Genomic DNA, 23,883 nt, shown 5'->3' with positions numbered 1-23,883 from the left:
TTCCGATTGACTGTTTCATTTGCTGATATGCTGAGGGTTCATTGTGAGTACAGAAAGATGATCTGTTTGATGGGCATTTTTGAAGTATGGCGAGTCACAAGAAAGTAAGATTCTTTATGGATAATAACTTCTTTTTGTGTACTTGATGCGTCGTTTCAGTATGGATTCATATACTGTTGTCAAACAAAATCATATACACTAAAAGAAGTCGTTATCCATGAAGAATGTATATAGAGATGTTAGGATTTGAAAATACATGTTCTCTGAATTTGCGCCTGTTCCAACCAAAAATCATGTCAGCAGAGATGGTAAACAACTGCATGGTTGCAAACTGTCATTCGTCCAAGTACAAAGCATGGCTTGAAACTGACACGAGTTTGCACCAGTTTCCGTCAGATCCAATAATCCGAAAAAAATGAATGTAGTTAGTTTGCAACCCACAGACATAAAAACATGTCATGTGTATCACACGTGCCTAATTACATAATGTGGGAGAGACGGGACTCGGGTACACGAGTCATAAATCAATATATTTTCTTTATGTCGTATAGTCTGATAGGTGTTAAGTTCAAATTGCACGTGGTCAATGATTGAAGCTGTGTACTGCATGTTGTCTTTAGCAGAGGCAAACATATAGATGTAAATAAACCAGACACTGAGCTTTCTCTGTGGCACAGACTGCTTACCACAATCAACAAGTTTTTTTTAAGTAACGAGTAGATTATTTACTTTTATTTGTGCACACAAACCAGACTAGACTACTGCTCACGACCTCATACTCTGGGCATGCATACTGTTTCAAGCTAGGGCTTTTTTCATCGCGTTTTTTATTCAACTTTATAGGATGAATTGGAATTTTTTTATGATTTGTTTCAGTAAGTGCATACCGAAAGGTATCAGAATCTGGAAAGTTGTGTTTTACGTTGCATGTGATCTTTATTTATAAGCTTTCTTGTGAAATAACAACTAACACTCTAATATATCTTTGACGGTAATTAAGAGATTGATAAACCTAGGATGGTAACGTTTTTTGGCTTATAGCATAAACTCAATTATATAGTCTATTATATAGACTCAAATGGTTTGTGATCAACATCATGATCAACATGCTACAACTCGAAATGAATGATGTTTGTTTTAACATGAGATGGTAACTGCTGTATGAAAATAAAAAAAATAGTCGAAATGACTGATATACTACGATGTGTGTTACCAACATATGTTGTGAATTATTGTATGAAAATAAAAGTTTAATTCTAAATGAATCCAGTCGTCAACAGCATGACCATCAAGCTACGCAAATGGGACATCGGATCCTGCTGGTCGCCTCTTACGACAAGCATGGGTTGAAAACCATTTCTAGCCAGGATGTTCACAGGTCACCTTATAACAGATATGATTAACATTCGGTGCATAAATCCATATTTGAGAAAATTCTTTATTTCATTGTGGTCAATCGATTTGAACAATTAAACGGGAAAAGTGAAAATAGTATCAACATTTATATGAATATCAGGCTATACTGGATGCCTTTCTCTGGTGTTTCAAGGCTCCATAATCCAATGTATCCATTGCAGTCTGTACATTATCGAGTTTGAGATAACCAATTCAATGTTTGACAACATGAACATGGATCAACGCAGTTATGATAAGATAATATGCATCATACAAGTCAGCGAGCCTGACCGTCCGATCCCGTTAGTCGCCTCGTGCAAGGATGGGTTGTTGAAAACCAGTTCCAACCCAGTTATCGGTCTGGAAACAGTGGGGTGCCCTAGGTGTTAACACCCTCATTCCACAGACATTTCTGGCTCATGGGTCACTCACCTTCAGGTAACCCTTCAGGTAACCCTTCGACGAGTATCACAGTCCGATGAATCCGATGTGTGTTTTTCGTCAGTGCTCGGCGTGTCGGGCGTGATCCTGCGAAAACGTCCGATAAAGGAGCTAAGCTCAGCGTTTCGTTCGCCTACGGACGCTATTTCCGACTTCAAATTTAGTCAGTGTCGAGTCGTTCCGATGTGTGTCAGATTCGTGTTGTGCAACTATCGGACGTGTCGAGGCGACGTCTGACGGCGAGTGTCCAATGATCAATAGTCACCTGACGCTCATCTGAGTGCATCTGTCATCTGCCCGAAGCGTCTGATAGCAGCCCATTAGCAAATTCTATTCTCAACGGTGGGTGACCCTATATGTAGCACCATCCGATTGCTATCCGTTGTGACATCGGTGGCGAATCGCTCAAAAAGTCAAATGCCATCCGACACATATGGCATAGCAAGCGGTCACATCTGATGGCCAACGGTCTACAAAAGGGCGGTCAGCAGACACTTCACGGACACTACAGATCCAAGATCCTCAAGATGGGTCCAAGAAAGAACAGAAATGTTCGAGGAGAGAAGGCAAAGAGCGACTTACAAGGTATAGTGCCTCTACTTGCCAGGTACTCCTTTATGTTTTAATCTTATAATTTTATGCATTTTATGCACATATTGTCTAGTGTGTCTCATTGGTCAACTGGACTTGTGCTTGTATTTTTCTATGTTCTTTTACCACTGCCATCTCTGACGTACATTCACGGGATACATAAATAAACTATTTTGTTCGTCTGTCTGTCCTTAGGGTGCAGGCTAACTTTCCAGACCAGGTTCAAGAGCTCTCCTGGCATTGGTAACACTTTTCATGGGCCTTTTCATCAAACATTTCTGGCGTAGCTCTCAAGAAACTGAAGAATGCCGTTGTATCTCATTCTCACTTTATTAATGAGTCTGAAGCAGTGTCCATATAACATCCTTCTATCAGCTTGTAGTCTAACCCAATAACGACGTGGACTTCTGTGCCTTCTTCTCAGGAAGAGTCAAGGGTCATTGCATGATGGTGCATAGTTTGATGCGGCGACATAAAAATAAAGGCCACTGGTGCAGCATTGCGAGGGCGTTGATATCCATAACGATATTCCGTATCGTCGGAAAGTGCAACCCACTCGTATATTCGTCTGCCGATTTTGGCAAGAAATCCGACCAGTATTGTGTCAGTGTACGACTACCCTACGAATAGTAACCGATTGGTTTGGTTTGGTGTCGGGAGAGTGTTGGAAATGTCAGATTGGTGTCAGGTCACCCTCGAATTACAATCCGACACCAGTCCATTCTGACGCTGCCGATGCATATGGCGGACAGATATCGGAACGCTGCCAGTCTTGCATCCGATTAACCGGATCAGTGTTGGATCTCTGCTGGATTTTACCCAAAAAGATGTCGGGTGAATTTTCACCGAAGCTCTCGGAACGCAAAAATGTTCGCAAAATTGGGATGAGATGAGCATCAGGTGAGACTCCGATAGTCAGTGGAAGAGGGGTATATAGCATTCGCTGGTCACGCCGAAAAACCAGGTTCGATTCCCCACCTGTGTACAGTGTCTGAAACCCATTCTTGGTGTCTCATGTCGTGATATTGCTGGAATATTGCTAAAAGCGATATTTGTCTATTATTTGTCCCATAGATCAAAGTTTTGCATTCAGTAATCATTGCACGAATGTGTCATGAAGTTCGATGTGTAGAACATCAGCACTAAACCTTTCAGGCATTTCCTCCTTACAAAAAAATTCAACCATAATGAAAAACGATTTATTCTATAAAATACATTTATCTAAATTTGAAATTCACGAAAGTAAGTTGATCTAAGTAATAGAGCTAAGGTGGGTTCTAATCCGCAATATTGCTACTAGGCGCTTAAATGCATGCTCATTATGTAATCGTTGCTATAATTCTATAATGCTATAGTGATAATCCTACGACACAGTAATCTGGAGAGTAAATATAAATTTGCCCAGCATTGATCTCGGGTAACTCTTCTTCCTTTTTGCTACAGTAATTCATGCTATCTTCTGAACAGTTTGAAACCATGACACTATTTCATGCTATCATCTGAACAACAGTTTTTCAAAAACTGCCTAGAAAGGATCCACTTAAAAATAGACACATAATCACAAACGGCGTTATATAAATGTTTCTTGTCTTGAGTCGCAGAAACCCTGGAGACGCCCAGAACACAACTATTATACTCTTAAACACATCCCCATCACATAACAATGTCTTATTTATTTAAGAAGTTCCACGCATCTTTTAAGATAGAAATGATTTGTTCAATCAATAAACTACCCCTCTACAATGTGCCCAATCATTAACCATAAACATCCTACATAAAGACGCCACGTGTTTTCTAATGTCTCACAAACAACAAATCTCATACATCCTTTTTCGAACTTGGGTATTTGAAAACATAATTCAGTTGATAAAAAAGCAACTGTCACAAATCAGCAGTGAGCGGGTGGTCGCTGAGATTATTTCAACCAGTGACTATGGCGCGCAGTTCTGAAAGGTAACTGAAACACTAACTTCTGCAAACAACAATCTGAATGCCATAATTGTACGCCATCTTACATCTAAACCAACGATGACCTAAACCAACGACCTGAAATCTTTTACTTGAAGCTCAAGAGGATCTGAACTAAAGGGCTCAAGGTTCTTACGAACCGTTTCAAGGTTCTTTCCAAGGGATTGAAGGTTGTTGCAGAACGACCTGAAGACTCTCAACATGGCTTGCGAGAATGGTTCACGTATTCATCGATCCTATTACTCATCTATTTTCGCCGTTCTTGTGTGCAGACTTACACACGTTACAAAGCGTATCATCATTATCCCCAACTAATCAAATATTACCTGTAAGTGGACAAATACCATGAAGATAGCTAAACCGTAAACTAAATATCCTAGTTTACTTTACCACTCGGTCCCGATTCTTGCTGATGGTATGGAACTTATTATGTCTGAAAGCATGACACTTTGACCCATCTATCTGGGTTTTAAAACCTCTCACGATATGGCCCTGTCAGGCCTGTCAACAACACAATATTACGACAAAATTGATAGTTACAGTGAACATGCATCGACGATTGCCATGAAAAATAATGCGGTGAAGAAATCAGGGACAAAGTCTGGGACCAAAGAAACTTGATTAAACTCATAAGCAAACAACTTCTCATAACATTCAAGCACGATTTAAAAATGTGAAAACACAACCTAAACAGGAATATTGAGATGCCAGACATTAAATCACCCTCAAACTATTATCTCAAGCTGTGAAACTGATACTTACGTTTCTCAGATAACATTATTCAGATGGCAATATTTCAAATTACATACACGTATTCACATTCCGAGGATGGAGACTATTTTATAACATGAAATATATCAGGATGATGAATGCTACACAATACCACAGTCAACTATAGAATCCGAGAAGGGACATTGTCGCGTTGTCGCATTGTCGCGTTGTCGCTCTCTCAAAAACAAGCAAAATGAGGTGAAAATTAACCAAAGCGCGACAATGTCCCTTCTCGTATTCCATAGTCAACACAGAAATGCATATGCAGCTTTACAACAATTCAGAAATAATGAATACCCAATTCTTCTCATAAATGCCTACTTTTATGTCCATCGTCCGATCTCTCACCCTGAGTATTGCTCATCAAACATTTTACATCATTTTCTCACATATGAATGGTCTCTTTATCAGACAGTTTGGGTCGTTCCATCCTACTGAGAAGGTGACAGAGAGACAAGTTCCCTCGTTCCCTGTGAGTTCCCCAACTATGAAGTCTACGTTCTGGAACGATGATCCATCTTGCCATCTCCAGTCTCCTGCATAGTCCTTCACTGAGCCGCCGAGGAATATTTCGGTTTCATTTAAATCTGTACAAAGTCAGAAGCAAATACATGTACATCAACACCAAACAAAACAGTTTTAAGGGAGATTGTAACTGTGGGCGTGTTACTTACTTGACTGGCTAAAATTGTCATGATTATCGATATAAAACTGTGTTATCGATTATATCGTACATTAACGTTTGTGAGAGAAAAGATGCATGATTACTCAGTATAAAATTTGCAATTAAAGACTATATTGACGGACTGTTTCTAAATTACCTTCAGGACGCAGTTTTGTAAACAATCCATGCCAACACATGTCCTAGCTCACCAATAATGTAAAATATATTCATGTGTTTCAGACGTTTTCGGAAATTTTGCTCAAAGTTACATCGACGATGTTTATCAAAAATCGATCGATAGTAGATTATCCATCTAAATGATCTATATCGATACCCAATCTTAGATGTTTAATACTGCAACAATTGTCAATTTTCAAGTTATACCATTGAAGCCACATAACTTTTCAAAATCTGCCTTTGATTCGTAAAATAATTTTGAAAGTCATGGTGACTTCCAAAAATAGATGTGTAGGGCGAACCCTGGACCTGAAAAACAAATGATTCTTGAGCAGATGAGTACAATGTGTGAAACTCATTTCTGGTGTCCCCCGGTGTAAGATTGCTGGAATATTGCTAAAACCATCGTAAAACCCAACTCACTCACTGTAACGGATGAAGGATTATCGGTGGTGCACCGATTGCGCACACCACCAGTGGTAGATGGACGTGGCCTGTGTTTCCTAGTTAGACCAGCTTACCGAAATTGGCGCTGTTCTGGACTGAAAACTTCCAGTGTTTTGAAGCGTGGTTCAAAGTCTGATGCAACCACTTCATGCCGTCCATCAACCGCCTGCTGAGACAAAAAGGGCTGGGAGAAAGGTAAAATAATCCACTAGTCTATATCTGGGACGTTGAGACGACATGAAACTGATTTAAATGTCAGATGCCTGATTGAATTTGCTCAGATTTTAACTGGGTGTATTTTGAAATTTTTTTATCATTTTCTGATGTGTAAAATATAACAAGTCCACCTGCCATCTGGAACTCGACGCAAGAACATGAAGCGTTATAAAATCTCGTTTCCATGTGCAATCACGTCAGTTTTTATGCATGTTTTGCTCATACTCTTTCAGTATGTATTATATTTGTACAGACTGACATTGTAATATCTAGGTAGTATTTTTACCTTTTCAGATTAAAAGTTATGGAGTGGATTGGCAATGTTGTTGTGGCAAAAAACGTAGCTGAGCTCGAAACCTTGACGTTATCTCAAACGATTTCTGCTTTGTGAATTTGTCCTGCCTTTAAACAAAATCTGTGTGAAACATATCGTTTTACTTCGTTTGCTCTTAAGTTATCTCATAGTGATTTATCTTCCGCAGTCTCTCCAAACAGGCGAACAGCTGTTTTCAGCCAAATTGTCCAACGTGCATTTCATCAAGGGAGATAACTCCTCGCGTACTCGTGTAATCATTTACTCCTCGAGTAAAAATAACAGCAAAATGGGTGTGTTGGGAGTAGATCCGGAAAACCGTACAAATTCTTCACCAAAGTTGGCAACAAGTAAGGCACTTTTGCGTTTCAAAAACTGTATTTTAGAGTTTCCTTGCCAGCTTGTGGTAACTGCTGTAGTTGTCTTCAGTTCCATGTGCTTGATTCCGAGTCTTTCATTTTTAATTTTTTTTCTAAATTTGCGGGTGTTTATTGTTGCTTGTGAACTAGGGTTTCCAGACCGTATCAAACGTTTTCATTACGTTTTTTATGCAAATGATGATCACACACTAAGCATGGTTCTATGCTGATTGATATGCCACATTGCTTTCCAAACCTAGCATAAATCAGCACATTGATCCTTATTGCAACAAGGTGATTCCTATTTGGCAATACTTAGAAAGTCTTGATATCGCACAATATGCAAAAACCGTCAGCAATATTTAAAGAAATTGTTCTTTCTTGCTATTTATCGAAAAATAACAATCCCTTAAACCTTGCAATTATCCTCGCGTAACTACCCACCAACATTCCAGTTTACACCGGAGCTCACTGAAAGTTAACCAAGTGTACCTCTGTCATCCAATGTAATAGAGATTTCTTCAATAAGGTTTGATAAAACTGTATGAAATGCTCAATTAAAAACGTATCATCCTGAATGCACTGTCATGCAAAATCGTGTTAATGTTTAGAATAATAAAAAAAATAAATCTAAGAAACAAATTGAAATTGATCAAAGAAGAAACTGATCGTTTGTCTCCTTTGCTGCTATCATGCCTGTAGTAATGGGGGCGGTGGGATAGCCAGTGAAACCCGGGTTCGATTCCCCACATGGATACAATGTGTGAAACCGATGTCTGTTGTTCACCCGCCGTACCATTGCTGGAATATCGTTAAAACGGCCTAAAACTACATTCACTCACTCAAGCGATAATGTGTGTCAACCATGCTAATTTAGCCCTCCATGCAGTTGTGTGTCACTAACAACTAACAACTAAGAAGTCTGAAAAAAACAAACTTAGCGTAGAAACAATTACTTAAAATGCAATGATTTGTGCACTTACTTCATTTTAAAATAACCCTGTTGATTGTATCAAATTACTTGTTTGATGATTTAGCACAGGTTACAACATTAACGTTATGTTTGAATCTGAATATCGACTCGTAAGGCTGCAATCTTTCGGATCATACCTGTAATGTTTGCAATCCCTTCAAGAAAGTAGACCTTCTCCACAGTGTCGACTTTCGCGAGATGGCTGCCCCGCATTTCGCAGTATCCCTTCGCATCATTCCAAGTCTTATTTACAGAGACGTATTCATATTCTATATTGGCATCGAAGTCTTGAAAGAATAAGGTACCTGAAAGAATGAAACTCAAGGTGTATATTCCTGTGTGTAGGATGGCATGCCCGAATGCACACATCCGATAGCTCGGTGAAGATCCGGGTTAGAACTGGTCTTCAGAACCATATACATGACGTCATGCGGCACTATCTGGATTGAGTGGGAAGGCTCGCTGACTTGGTTTACAAATGCTATCGTATAGCTTTTTCAGATTGTCTGGTCCAAACTTGATTATTTATAGACCGCAGATGGAAAGCAGCGACAAAAATACGACATACGACAAACGTATCACATCACCGAGAGTTCCAGCACAGTCTGGTGGCATAATAGTTTCATAGCCTTATACTTTACTACTTTACACACACAAAAAAAACCAAATATACCTAACAGATCACTAGCCTGACTTGATTAGCTGGTTTATTGTTGACTGTGGCGTTAAACAATTAACAAAAACGGTAACCAAACTAATAATCTATCATACTCTGTAGCTTAGCGTAATCTGTTGACAGTTCAACATGCCAACACAGACAACCACTTCACCAAAGTTAAAGGTATATTTCTGACATTCATATTTTCCGTGAGAACGAGCATTAAATAGTGAAATGCTGAAGATTACAGTTAAGTTGATACCCCACACTTACGGCAATTGGAGTGAAATTTACAAGGCAGACACGAGCTCTCTCTCGAGCTCTCCCTACCCCTCTCTCTCTCTCACACACACACACACACACACCACACACACACACCACACACAGAGACACAGACAGACAGACACACACGCCCGCACGCACGCACACACACACACACACACACATACACCACACCACACCACACCACACCACACCACACCACACCACACCACACACACGCAAGCCAGTACGGGGGAGTATGGTTTAGGTCAAACTAAATGACGATCGCGAGGCCGGTACATAGCAAACCGGCTTGATTAAGGTTGACAATTATTACGTAGAAAAAATATATCACAAAAGCAGCTACATGTTTATCATTTGTCGCGTTTTTTAATATCCGGCCCGTACATTATATCCAGATCCAAGTTTAAATATTATGAGAAACAATATATTACATGTGAGTTCAGCGTTGATTAGTATACCTGTTTAATAATAATAAAGGTCTTACCACATCTGGCTTGTCCGCTTCTCCCCACAGTACACGGTTTGGAAATCTTGCACCAAACATTAGCGCAGGGCCCAGCAATTTTCTAAAAGTGAAATATTGTGTTAGTACTTGTCTTCAGCAACACATGTTTGTCGTAAGACGCGACTAACGGGATCGGGTGGCCAAGTTTGCTAACTCGGCTGACACATCGCATCGCACTTGCTTAGATCTATGACTTTGCTTGTGATCACTGGATTGTCTGGTCCACACTCGATTATTAACAGAAATCCGCTGGAATATTTCTGAGTGGGGTTTAAACCTAAATTCTTTCTCTAACTCAATGACAGTTTTAAGTGTTGGTAGGGTCGTTTTCAACTAATAGTTGGACTTTACATTTTGTAGGATAATAATTGTATTTTCTCGCTTCGAGATGACATCATTATTTTTGAAGTGTAACAGAAAACTACCTTCACTCACTAACCTTCTCCATAGTGTTACTAGTTTGATCTATGAGTGAGTGAGTGAGTGAGTGAACGGGTATTACCATTACTGGGGCATTCGACACTTACTGGGGAACTCGACACTTACTGGGGCATTCGACACTTACTGATGAACTCGATATTTACTGGAGCATTCGACACTTACTGGGGCATTCGACACTTACAATGGCATTTCAAATTTACTAGAATAACAAATGAATAATTGTCGTGCCTTTGCGTGTGTTTGTTGTATACTGGGGATACCTATGAGTGAAGACAGTATCAACATTTCGCGAGTATCATCATTGTATGACATCTCAGCCAGTGTCAGTTTCGATCTTCAAATGAAAATATCGATCGCAGGCATCAGTCTGTCGATTGACACCAATGAGATTCTTCGATTTGTGGTAGTTGAATATTGATAAGTGTTCTGTGTCATTCCTTCTCCGTGATGAATTATGTTTAAATTACTGAGATGATTAAACAACAACGAGCTCGGAGTGTATGGTTTCCGGTGATTGTCGTATGACCCGCATCTGAACCGATAAAGGTGGATTGGATGGAAGTTCTCACTGACTTAGTTGATGCATTCCATCGTACCCCAGTAGGACGCTCATTGCATCAATCAGTGGATTATCTCAATTTGTTTACAGACCGCTAGAAAAAGGACTACAGTGGTTGGAATATTGTCAAATGAGGCTTTATATGATAAACGATTAGTAAGATATAAATTACTGTACTGTCTGGTCGATATCGTTCATCAAACGAACAAACAAAAATAAGTAAAAATTCTCACTGGTCATATATTATGCACGTAGAGATTCTAAAGCGTCTATGCCAGAGTGTAAACTGTCTGGATTATTTACGTCATTTGGCGAAAACTACGAATGAAGGGCAAGGGAAAACTACAAGCACCCACTATTAGCATCACTAGTGTATAAAAACTGTTGATTATTTTTTCCCCACAGCAGCAGTCCCGCGACTGCGGCCTGTAAACAAACCAGACAATCAAGTGATCGAAGAAAATCGAGGATATTAATCGACAGTCAAACGTGGCTTCAGTCTTACCTTCGACCACCGCGATTTGTCGGAGTAAACGAAGAAGGGATCCTCCACAAGCAACGCCTGTCTCTCTCTCTTTGCATTTTGAATGTTCAGGTAGCACATTTTTTCTTCAAGATTAAAGTTAATAGACTTACATAGCCGCATAGATTTGCACATTCCTGCACAGGCGTAAACAGATGAACGTTTCACAGAATAGAACGAAGATGATGTCAGGACATACCCGTAATCGAATTCCAAGCCTAGGTTGCACAGTTCCGAAGCAAAAAGAACACAAACGTGCAGATAAAGAGTGAGGAGGTCCGACAAGGCTGTATACACAAACCCGCTCATTTTCTTACGTGATATAAGGTCCGGATTACGGTTAATAATAATGTTTGTAGTCCACAATAGTGCAAAAAGTCTTTACCTTGTTGGAAACATATGATTGATTAATGACGTCCCTGTCAGCGTTTCTTAACAGATCAGCAATTTAATATTAAATTTTCATAGGACAATCGGATACGCACTGTACGTCACTGACTAACTGGACGCTACACTGCATTTGAATCAGGAAACATCAATAGATTACTGAAGTGTTATAATCGACAATACCTACATTCGCATTGTAGCGTATGAATTTCCACGAGATTCGTGAAATCGACCAACTAAAAAGAACTAATGAATTATGGTGATGATGTGTGGACCTGTGCGCAGTGCGCAGTTCATAACTCAGTTGAAGGTAAGCACCGCTGGGTGCGGAGAGTCATGGAAGGGTGACCGTGTTTGGCAGCTTGACTCTTGAGAGTTTCTAGGACGTCGGTCCTGCTCCTCAACGAAACACATGTGATACATCTTACCTTAGCCAAGTGAATTGTTTCAAACTTGCATCTGTTTACCCAGCAGAAAATGGGTACTGGTACGATAGGTTATGTGAATATTCACCTTCTGTTATATAAACAAATATCAATGAAGGACAGTAAAACAACCAGACTATTACAGATATATATTTAATACTAGTAATTAAATCTGAAATATGTTAACTATACATGACAATACAATATAAAACAGATTGCCAAAACCTGAAGATAAATCCCCATACTTGGGACATTGGGGACAGTACTTTTGCGTCCTGCATGGATCCTAGCATTCCCTTCACCTATTACTAATTTTAGAAATTTATCCATATGTTAAAATGACAAATATAGTGCAGTTATAACCAAGCAGTAAGTTTAAATTTACTTTGAAAGTTTTGGGACTTATGTACCCTCTCAGGAAGACAATTATTTTTCAGTACTTTAACCCCTTTGGAGGATACAGCCACTAACAATCTTAGTTGATACTCTATGTTACCAGTTATGACAACAGTTATCTACCATGGGATCTGTCAACTAAATCTCAGTTCTATACGTCGCCTCTTATAGTGTATACCCTGGATGGTAAATAGAGCAGGAATTAATCACAAGATGATACAAACTTGAAACTTGGCACACATGTTCATAAGAACACTTAACTCAGTGTTGCATATTTCAGTGTTGCATAGTAACGGTTGCTAGGCAAAGCATTTTCCTTAACAGTTGTAAGGTGCTATGATTCTGCATTTTGACTCGTCGTTCTAAAATCACAGTAAAAATGCTTTGAAAAGCTATATACAAGCAATATGTTTGATACTGACTCGCCTGATGTCATTCTGGCCACCCAGATTGTTGCTGTAATTTGAAAACTCCAAGTCAAAATCATCACTTTCGTTCTTGCTGAAGACACGGTTCGTGCGAGGCAAAAATGGCTACGAAATGCTGGTATACCACAGCCCTGTGTCTATTTTAAGCATGTGTGCCCAGAACCGCAAGACTGTGACCCCAAAATCCCAGATAATCATATCGTTGCAAAAACAAAAGATGAATTATGTATGCCTTGGTAAATGTTCATAAATAGAGTAAAATTTACTGACCGCTCTCAACCAGGACACTGAAGTGGAAAATTTGTGGTAAACATTTGTGACAAGTTTCATGCTTGTGTCACCCTGTGAGCAATTCTTTCACCAATCACCTAGACTGATACGACAAACATGGGTTTCTGAAGACCAATTCTAACCTGGACCTTCACGGGTTTACGAACTAAGGGTTGTGTGACTTTACCGGCACTTGCCTTGAGATTTAGAGGATGGGGACTTTGTTAGTAAACCATGTGATTGTTTAGGGATGTTGAAAGAGTGTGGAAATAATGCAACATACGTAAAACAACTAATATGCTGTTCGGAGAAGCGAAACACACTCTCTTCAGTGTTTATAACAGGTTGGGTTACTTCCCGTATTTCGAAAATACTTGCTGATGTACGGTTTAACTACCAGGTGTCATTTCAGACCTGTCTGTGTCAGTCACGAAAAGGGAGAGTAGTTACGAATATATTCTTCAAACAAGTAGGAGAACTCCATTTTTGAGTTACGATTGATAGAAGAATGGGAGATATATGGGAGTCAGGGATTGGTGATATGATAATAATGGATATTTTGAAAGTGCACCACCACTTGCACTTCGTTATGGCCATAGTTTTTTGTACAGTAATCACTCTTGAAAAATGATTTATGACGAGTAATGTGCATGTAAACGATTCTCATTTTCAAACAAAAACAACAAAGTGAAGCAAAGTAATTGTCAGAATGAATGGTCTACAGTCATTTATCGTCCTATTGAAGACCCGCAAAATCATGAATAACACACCATGCACGTGTAAGGGCCACTGCGTTGTGTTTAGGGGTGATGATAAAGAGAAATGCTGGTGCTTTCACAAGATGTCTCTCTTTGAAACGTTTGTTTACGCTTATACTTCATATCCAAAACGTTCAGGTGCCCCTACCCCACCCCCCATCCCCCTCTGAAATCCGTAACTCGGAGTGGAAGTAGCACATTTTTGTTCTAAACTGATCGCGAGAACTATTATGAATGGTGCGATCTGAAAACATGTAAACATTAATATTTATTTCTTTGAACCAGATGTTCCAGTACAGGTGCTAACTCTCCAAAGTCTTCATCACTTCATGATTTGCTCCGTATTAAGCTAACATGACAGTAACAAATGGGCAAAGTGTTCAGTTATACGTAAATAGCAATGAATTAAATCATTCCAAACGTACGTCGGTTGAGATATTTCATCGGTGTCTATAAAATCTATAAAATGCATTGATTGCAAAATGTATGACTCTGTGTTTGCCGTCAGACACTAATTACTTTCAAAGTATATTCCAACCTATCCGTCATTGATGTCTTGTTGCTAATGGCAGCTGTATCTCTGACATTAGTGCAAGAGGTGCATTAACTCTCTGCCGGAAATGCTTCATATCCGCCTTTTAAACCTTTCACGCATGCGCATATCCCAGGTCCGGTGTGAACATCAACATAATGTAAATCGTCAGAATCCGGTCTGAAATTGGCAGAGGAACAGTAAGGAGATTTCTTAAACTGGACAAAATCACATGGAGGGTCCTGGTGGTTATAGTAGTGATCTTTGGCCGTCCATGGTTCTTCTTTGTCAAGGTAGTCGTACCACCCTAGTGACTCAGGATGTGCCCAGTAGTATCTGCTTGAATTTTGGTCAAGATGGACATACAACCCTAGAGACTGAGGATATGCCAAGTAGCCTGAACGTTGGTCAAATAAGTTATACCAACCTATTAACTCAGTGTATTCAGACTGGTATTTACAAGGATGGTCACTCACAAAGATGTTTTGATATAAAGGTGGATATGTCTTTTCAAAGAAAAAGTTATTTCCATAGCTTATGCGTCCGGCTGAATTTGAGCGGCTTTCTCTGTCCTGAAGACGATCACCAACAACGGAGTGCTTTCTCTCCTGATGAGTACTGTACGACACTGGCGTGTCCAGAACGGGGTAGGATTCTTTAAGGATCTGTACTTGTCGTGTAATGCGACTAGTTGTGGTCACTTGAAATGGAAATTCAGCACCTTCTACTGGATCTGTTTCATGCTGAGAATGTGGCTTAGCGTTTTCAGAACGACCAGACTGTCTATGACTGGCATCATCGGCAGGAACAACAGAAGCAGCAGCAGCGAGATTATTATTAGGATCATCAGCAGCATCATTCAAAGGATACAGCTGCGTGTCAGACGAACATTTAAGCTCCTGTGCCACATCCATGTCCAATGCATCTGTCGGAAAGTCTGAACAACTCCTGGACTCCATTAGCACCGTATTCTCAATGACTCTACACCACTGAATGATCTTAAAGGTTAATGGCAATTGACTGGAGTCATCCTCAGACGAAATCGTGTAGACTAATACCCTGAAAACGAGGAAATACAAAATGGTTACAGTATGAATTAATGCAAATGTCAATGCCTTATAGGATAGATATCAGTTACATATAAATGAATTCGATTGCTGGACGTAAGAGGTCACTGAATTTATCGATTGGTCAAACTTGGTTAATTGTAGGTCATCTTATCGTAAGGCCTATGTGAGAGGGGCGTTTCCTATATTCGATTTTGACAACGATAAAGCTCTAACGATAGTCGCTATGGACGAAAGACTACAATATGAGAATGTCTTTGTAACACAGATGATTCTTTAATTATTTGTTGACTCGTAATTAAACACTATATTTGGATTGCAGAAGACACACCTCGATGAATTACAGTACTACCTACGAACCTTGAATATTCCTTCCTTTGACTACGTCAATAATGAGCTGTAATTGTTCGAACACCACATTAAGATACAGCAGCTGTGTCCCCTCGGGCGTTCCTTGATCTTAATTATTTCTCAATATTTCTTACTAGTAGTGTTAAACCGTTTCGACACTCATACTGTTATGTCCAAAGCTAGATATATCCCTTTCACCAGAATCATATTTCATAATACTGTGATAAATTTCGAAAACAACAAAGGGTTCAGAACATTGTCCTGTTTAAGACCACTTAGAGAACTAAAGTAGTTAGCAATTGTACTATTATAGGTATTAAATACAATAAGTTGCAATTTTTTATGTGGTTTTATAACATGCCACAGAAGCGTTGCATGGGGACGACATATAGCATCAATATATATTGTTTTGTAAACAAAAAGGAAAACTAACTTAAAACTGTGGGTTCTCAACTGAATCCGACATTTTGCGGAGAAAGGACGTTTTGTTTTGAGGTGCTAAAGCAGTGATGTCATCTAGAAGCGAGAAAATACAATTTATGTATATCCCACAAAAGTTGAAAAAGACCCTACCTACTTTTAAAACTGATATTGAGTGAGAGAGTTAGTGAGTGGGCTTTACGGCTATGTGACGGCGATCACACAACCCAATGATTAACATCATGAACACCGATGTGAACAGTTGGGATACGATGAAATGTGTCAGCCAAGTCAGCGCGCCTGGTCACAAGACACTGTTACTCACCTTTGTGGGACACTGAAGATCAAATCTATACCGCATCTTCACGGGCGATAACAACATGCAATGGGTCAGGTGGTTTTATACCTTATCAAAATCCCAGACATACCTGCAGTAACTTCACGTTTCTGTATTGTATTGATACAACTGGATGACCCGCTTTCACGTCGTGGCATAAATAATTGGATCCGACTTTGTTGTTGATGCCTCCCTGAGAAATAGGGTCAAAGTGCGTAACGACGAACAGAAAAGAACTTAAATTGTGTCACCCGAACTAATGACTGATAGCATCAACACCAAGCAACGCGGTTCGATTCCCCGGATACTCCGGGTACAATGTATGAAGACCATTTTGGGAGTCCCCGAATATTGCTCAACTACTGCAAAAACGGCATGAAACTCCCACTCAGTACAATAACACACAAACAACCCTGAAAGATAAGGCAAATGGTCTTATTTCCCAGTCCGAACGTGACAGCCATACATTACAGTTTGCCCATTTTCTAACCCAAACATCTAAATACTGAATCATGTCTCATGAAAGATGTATTATAAACAGTGCAATGTTATTGTCAAAAACTTACAGTTTAGTCTAGACGCCGCCTGTGTTGAGTCATCGGTGACTAAGGAATGACTCCAAAACATACTGTCACAGTTGAAGTTTTACTGCAGGCATACTCTGAGCTGTTATACGAGCGATTAGTCGGAGGACTTCTTCAGGACAGAATTAGAACTTTCCGCTATGGCATTGTGTGCCTCAAAGGCAACATTATTTCGACTTGAGGACCCCTTTCAGACAGAGCTTTCTTGTCAACACACTAGCTTCCATGGCTTATTTTGATACGTGTTTGCTATTTCTATAGGGCGGATTAAAGTCGTAAAGCAAATAAAGGCCCTGTTCCTGTTCTTTATATTCAAGCCCAAACAGCACTTTACCTGTGCACTAATGTGGACGACATGTCTCTACGTTTAATGTCACTGAGTCCGCTTCCTACCCAGGAGTGTTATAAATAACCATAACAAAATAAGACATAAGATATTACACTAGAGAATAAGTTAACCATGAAATGCTTACATAGTTCAAAAGACGTCTTGTTTGATTCTTTGTTCTCTAACAAATCGCTTATGATTATGTGAATGTTATTATGCATATTTGTTTTAGAATGTTTACGTTTAACTGTTATGGGAACGAACCCCTGACGATTAAGACCAGAATGAAATGGATCGTGTAGTCACTCTCACTGACATGGCTGATTGCGTGTCATCGAGACCTGGCAGTCACTTTATGCTGGGTCCGGATTACGATTTACGATTAGCGTTTGTATTCCAGGATGACAACGCCAGACAGCGTTCAAATATGTGGAGGCCCTTATGGCCTACAGTAAATTATCTGTCAATTAGTTTTCAACGGGAATGTTTCCCCTTTTTTTCTGTATTAACTTTTGGGAATCATCGACGGTCCATCATGTTACGACAACATGCAGTTTCACTTCCTGGTATTTCAGCGCTTTGACGTCGGGATGTCAACACCAGTCTAACAAATAAAAAACAAACAATGATGCCAGGGCACGCTGTGGTAACAATTTCGTCAACATCAAATGTAGAGTGTCAACCATATCGTGACTAAGATAGGTGTAAATTTGTAAATGAATAAAAATATGGTTAGCTATTATACTTGCCAGTCTGCAAACGGCAGTAAAACTACTATGTTATCACGGAAATAAATTTAAAACTAATAAATTGAATCTAAGATATTTTAACTATAAATGATATAAAAACAATACGAAAACAGGCTTGATGCCAACAACTGAAAGCAGACCACCATACTAGATGCCGAACAAAGTTCAAGATCAAAATAGCTGAAAGCAACTTGTGCACATTTTGTCAATGTAAAGTTGAGACAACTTCACCCCCTTTCGGGGATTGGAATCATATACTAACCAATGGGCAGGAGTTTCTTAAATGACTTAATTACCAATGTTTACACGTTCACATCATGAGTGTTGATCTGCAGCTTATTATTTTTGCAACATGTTATATTTGGGATTTCACTTTCTTAGTAAAATACAAATTCTAGTACTTTTTTTGGTTGAGTTACATCCGGGATTCGAACCTGCACCCTCAGAGTCAGGCACCTAATCGCTAGCGCAGAAAGTCAATCGCCTAACCCGCTCAGCCACCGTGACTTACACATTTGACAACTTGTATCGTGTAATCATGTTGCTGTCAAAGATGTGTGCTTTGCAGTAGTCTGTTTCACAGGCCCTGAACCATTTTATTTTCCCTACTGTCTAGAGGAAGCCAATAGGGTGAAACATAACCAGTGGCATTTATATAATATCACTTTTGCCGAGCAACCATTGCTCTTTGATCACGTCATAATGCTATGACATCGCAAATCTAATGGCAGCACAGTGTTCAGAGATGTACATTTTTCATTGAAAACTAATGAAGAATGATGTTGTATGATAATAAGAATCTCGTGTCTGCTAATATCAATTATACCAAATTGGTGAACACTAGTTGATAAAGGTAAAAATACTCTCGGCAAGCCTCGGACATTTGTTGCTTTATCAACATGTATTAATATATTTGATATCAGTGTGCACTTGGATGATATTCTCTATTTATTACACTTGAGTAGGTGTGTCACATGACTTATAAGAAACACGTGCCAAAATTGATACGTTTCTACCTTTTTTGAGCAGTATATAACTGTATTGTTGATATTAACATCCTATACACACACAGAACATTGGTTTGCAATTTAGTTACGCACCAAAGAAATACAAAAACCTAAATAGTAACTATCGATGCAGTAAATATCGATGAGCACATTAATACTTTACTGCACTATCATTTAAGTACACATATATGTACACATATATATGACGTCTGAATATACTACTTGGAACTTTCAATGGGTTTCAACAAAAGCCATACACTGAATTCTATTTCAGAAATGCCTTTGGGGTTTGTTTCGTTTCATTTGGGTATGATTAAAACTGCATGAAGTGTTTCTTCGATTATTGCTTTATTGACCCTAAACACAATGCTTATAAATACAATTGGAAAACGAAAAACATCCAAAGCAATTATATACTCATATACTAAGTAGGGGAACCTGAACTGGATAGGAAATATTTAAGAGTAAACAAACTTTGCAAGACATCTTATAAATGCATCAGCACGTCTCTTATTCACCACCCCTAAACAATTAGCACAACACGTGGGATGCACGTGCACTATGCTGCACTATGCACGACCACGGGGTGTCATTCTTGATTTTGACGGTTTTCACGAGTGAGTGAGTGAGTGAGTTTAGTTTTACGCCGCTTTTTAGCAATATTCCAGCTATATCACGGCGGGGGACACCAGAAAATGGGCTTCACACATTGCACCCATATGGGGAATCGAACCCGGGTCTTCGGCGTGACGAGCGAACGCTTTAACCATTAGGCTACCCCACCGCCCCCGGTTTTCACGAAGGCCTATAAGCTACTGCACACCATTACTTTTGAGAATCATCTTGCATCACGCAGTTGTTGGTGTTTATTTCGCTTTTGAAAATGAACATCGTCTGCAAGCAAGTTTCACGTCATGCACCAGTCATCTTTCAAAAGCGATTGCTGTACCTAAAAAAAAAAAAGAAAAATAACTATGGTCATAAGAAAGAAGTGGAAGTGAAAATAGTTATTATTATCATATCAACATTGATTAACTCTGATTATCTCCCATTTTTTCAATCATAAATCAAAAATGTTCCCCTACTTTTTAAGAGTATATACACTAAACCAGACAGAAATTCTGAGATAGACAAAGGTTCCAAGTGAAGGTAGACATCACTAAACCAGACAGAAATTCTGAGATAGACAAAGGTTCCAAGTGAAGGTAGACATCCAGGTGAATATGCAGGTACTGATACTAACATACAGGGTAGTATCAGGTGATTGTATAACTTATGCTTCTTGAAGCAAAAATGACAGTATGACAGTGTTCTATTGGCACTTTGGCTTCAAGACGTCGCACATAGTGTTGTCATAACTAAACACGTCTATCCATAACACATGCAACAAGTTTACTAAAAGCAGAGGGTTTCCCCATAAACATTAAGAAGTCACGGGAGTTTCTTACAGAATCAGCATCCCTTAAATCTACAAATATCTCCTACACAATGAATTCCCTTAGTTCTTAAATCCGTGAAGATCGAATTAGAATTGTTCCTCAGTAGCCCATGCTTGTCGTAAGAGACAAAAAGGGGGTTGAGTGGACAGGCTCGCTGATTTTGTTGACACAGTGGTGAATTATGCTTCCGTTTGGCTTCTCACCAGCAGAATGAAGGGAAGTCGTCAATATTCAGAATTCCAGTTTACTTGGCAATACGAAAAGAATTACACCACGCATGTGCAAACATATCGTCATCTAATTTGCATAAATCATATTCAAACACATTTTACTTACAAGGGACGTTCGGTGAACAAAATAACTTGGCTGGGTATAAAAGTGAGTGAGTGGATTGTAGCTCAACAACAGGTTCAACCTCCGGGGTTATAATCCACGTAACACTCTCTCCTTCTAATAGAAATATCTTCTCGCCTATTGTTGAAGGTAGACTCTGGCAGTATGAAACTGAGTAAACTGTTTAGTGATCACATTTCCTTGTAATCCTCCCTACCAGTTGCATTTGCGATACATTCATCAACTATGATGTTTAGTTCATCATAAAACATTTTGTGGGATCAAGAATCTCGATAAAATGTTCAGGTAATACACATTGATTCATATAAATTCCTTGTACCGCTTTCCTTTCATTGCTTGCCAAAAGAAACGAATTTGATGAAAATCTAAGACCATATTCATGAATGGTTTAAATGTCAATTTACGGCACTATGCCTACATGAAAACAAAACATGCAATATGGTGTTCGTCAAGCAGCAACGTTCATTTGTTCAGTTCAATGGGGTAATGCAGAATTCGGTTCAACATCACGTGGTACAAAGGTGAGGGTATGAACATCATCGGTGGTCTGATGTAACACTGATTCTCCTCGCTGACCTAAACAGTAATTGGTGAAAACATGTTGCTGTCTAAGTGCTCTGTCGATACGACTTTCATTTCCGTAAGTCACAGTTCCTTCACGGCTTGTGAGATCATGTGGTGCAATATTTGGTAAAGTTTCTGGACCGATGCCTGGAGCATTCACCAGTCTTTCTTCCTTCGCCTGTACAACTTTCATTTGTCACTGTTTGTGTCTCAGACATTTCAACTACACAATATCGTCGTGAGGATCTTTTAAATTTATTCTGAAACTGACTGACTTCCCTTTGCGGATCCGTACTCTCCTTGAACTTAATATCTCATGGTAATGACACTGGCAACTCATCTTCCGAGTCACTGTCACTACTATTTATGTCAAATTGAATCATCTTTCTAGTGGGACTTTCCCCTTTGACTTCCCTTTGCATGTATCATTTGAGATGCTTTCATTGTTTTTCTTCTTCTCTTTACCTGTCTCTCCCGCGAACAGTAAAATGGCATCACAGTGCATGAGCATGTTTCTGTGGAGTACTACTCCTTTCAACTCCCTGGTTTAACCTTATATCCCGGGCTGTCGTAAACCATTCTCCTTTCCCACATGCACTTTGTCTTCCCATTGTGATCTTAACTGTGATCTGGACCTCCCCTCTCAGGCACATTTCTCACAGGGACACGATCGCCATGCACACACCTTCTAATTTTGCCTGCCATACATTTCCTTTCCTACTTTTCTTGATGGTATTCTGAATTCTTTGTCGTGCAGCTTCATATAACCTTTCCATTCCTTCTTGACAGTCTTCCTAGCTTTAGGGATTCTGCAGGATAATGTTCATTCTGATTCCGTCTGAAGAGAGCACCAACTGGTAGTCGAAATAACAAGTAAAAGGGAGAAGCACCTGCGGCTTCATGGCACAGTTGTATGGAGTATTCTTGGCATGTCTAATAAAGGTACATCCGACCATCAAAATGTTACACTTAATTAGATCACTCACTTTATGAGGAGTTTTTATAAATGGTTAAATCGAAGATTGATTTGTCCACTAGCCTGTGTGAATCAGTCTGGCATCAAATCATCATAACAAAATAAAACAATAACGATACTGAATACGTTCACCTGAAGATGTTTCGGACAAATCTAGTGAAGGTTCTCCAAGTCAAAGTAAAATCATGAATGATGTGGATGTATGGTACAGTAGCGTTGTAAAAGCATTACTGTGTCTTGTATTAATATATGAACAGATTAGCAAGGGAGGTGGGGGCAGTATGGAGTCCAGGGTGGAAGTCGATCGGATGGATACAGTTACTTCTCACTCTTTTTTTTTCTTTTTTTTTTTGCATATGACCGCCACATTTCTTGGGCAGCTCTGGTATCTGATTACCTTCAGTTTCAGCTGCAGGCCCCATGGGGTTAAGAGGCACCGTTTGGCCGCTATATTGTATTCAAGGAAATTTGATGTTTTTGAGTATGCATCTCTTTAATCCTTAATTCTAAGTGTCTGCACCCTATTGCTGATATTATGGCCATTCCAGAAAAGTAGTTATTTTAGCTGTAGACCTAACGACAACGGACCAACGACCTTTTAAGTAGGGTACGCTTTCTTCTCCGGAACTATATCTCCTTATTCGTTCCGTGGTCTAAGGGAGGTAACTCTTGACTGTGGTTATAGTTCAGCGAGCCGCTCGTGTGTAATAGCTTTTCAGCCTACAGTCCGATTTTGACCAAAATGTGTGTATGCACGTATGATGCCACTTTACCTATTAATTTTAGGAACACAGATACAAAGACAACGGTAGGACAAATGAAGTTATGTTATGCTCATTATAGGTGCTTTTTTCATTGGTTCTCTTCAGAGCAGAATGAAAGCTTGCAATATGTATCTCAAACACTGATAATTTTTCTGCTAAGTGATTGAACGGACGTTGCCTCTGCTTTGAGATTATTCGTGTTTCCCAAGTGATAAGAAAATGAGTTTGTAATGAATTGATCTAAACTAAGGGACATTCCAGTACTTCCAGTTGAAGAAACAACCATTGCTGCAACTACGTAAGAGATACAAATGGTCTGATTTTATTAAAGTAAGAAGCCCTTATCGCCGCTCGGAACTATATTTGTCATCTTATAATCACTAGGCTCAAAATGCCTTTATAATTTCAATTTTGTGCAAGGAAATTATTTCAGATCACAAACAACAACTGCATTCATTTTA

The 23,883-nt window shown here is 39.4% G+C and overlaps 1 protein-coding gene across 1 annotated transcript; it reads right to left on the bottom strand.

Moving 5' to 3' along the window:
• Positions 1-5,538: 5,538 nt before the first annotated feature.
• LOC137271831 (C-type lectin domain family 6 member A-like) lies at positions 5,539-11,595 on the bottom strand. The gene is made up of 4 exons (XM_067804228.1): positions 11,269-11,595; positions 9,743-9,824; positions 8,453-8,620; positions 5,539-5,753 (listed from the first exon to the last, which is right to left on the bottom strand). Exons 1-4 carry the CDS (start codon positions 11,593-11,595, stop codon positions 5,539-5,541), a joined length of 792 nt encoding a protein of 263 aa, XP_067660329.1.
• Positions 11,596-23,883: the final 12,288 nt, after the last annotated feature.

The sequence above is a fragment of the Haliotis asinina genome, chromosome 2, assembly GCF_037392515.1.
Source record: "Haliotis asinina isolate JCU_RB_2024 chromosome 2, JCU_Hal_asi_v2, whole genome shotgun sequence".
NCBI classification, from domain to species: Eukaryota; Metazoa; Mollusca; class Gastropoda; order Lepetellida; family Haliotidae; genus Haliotis; species Haliotis asinina.
This window is presented reverse-complemented; position numbering and strand designations above follow the sequence as displayed.

What these genes read in the sequence shown, in the direction of transcription:
- LOC137271831 (XM_067804228.1), bottom strand. Translation starts at nt 11,595, where the DNA reads ATGAGCGGGTTTGTGTATACAGCCTTGTCGGACCTCCTCACTCTTTAT. An exon ending in AAGCGGACAAGCCAGATGTG is followed by an intron (nt 8,621 to 9,742) that starts GTAAGACCTTTA and finishes TCATTCTTTCAG; the next exon opens with GTACCTTATTCTTTCAAGAC. An exon ending in AGGGATTGCAAACATTACAG is followed by an intron (nt 5,754 to 8,452) that starts GTATGATCCGAA and finishes GACTTTGTACAG; the next exon opens with ATTTAAATGAAACCGAAATA.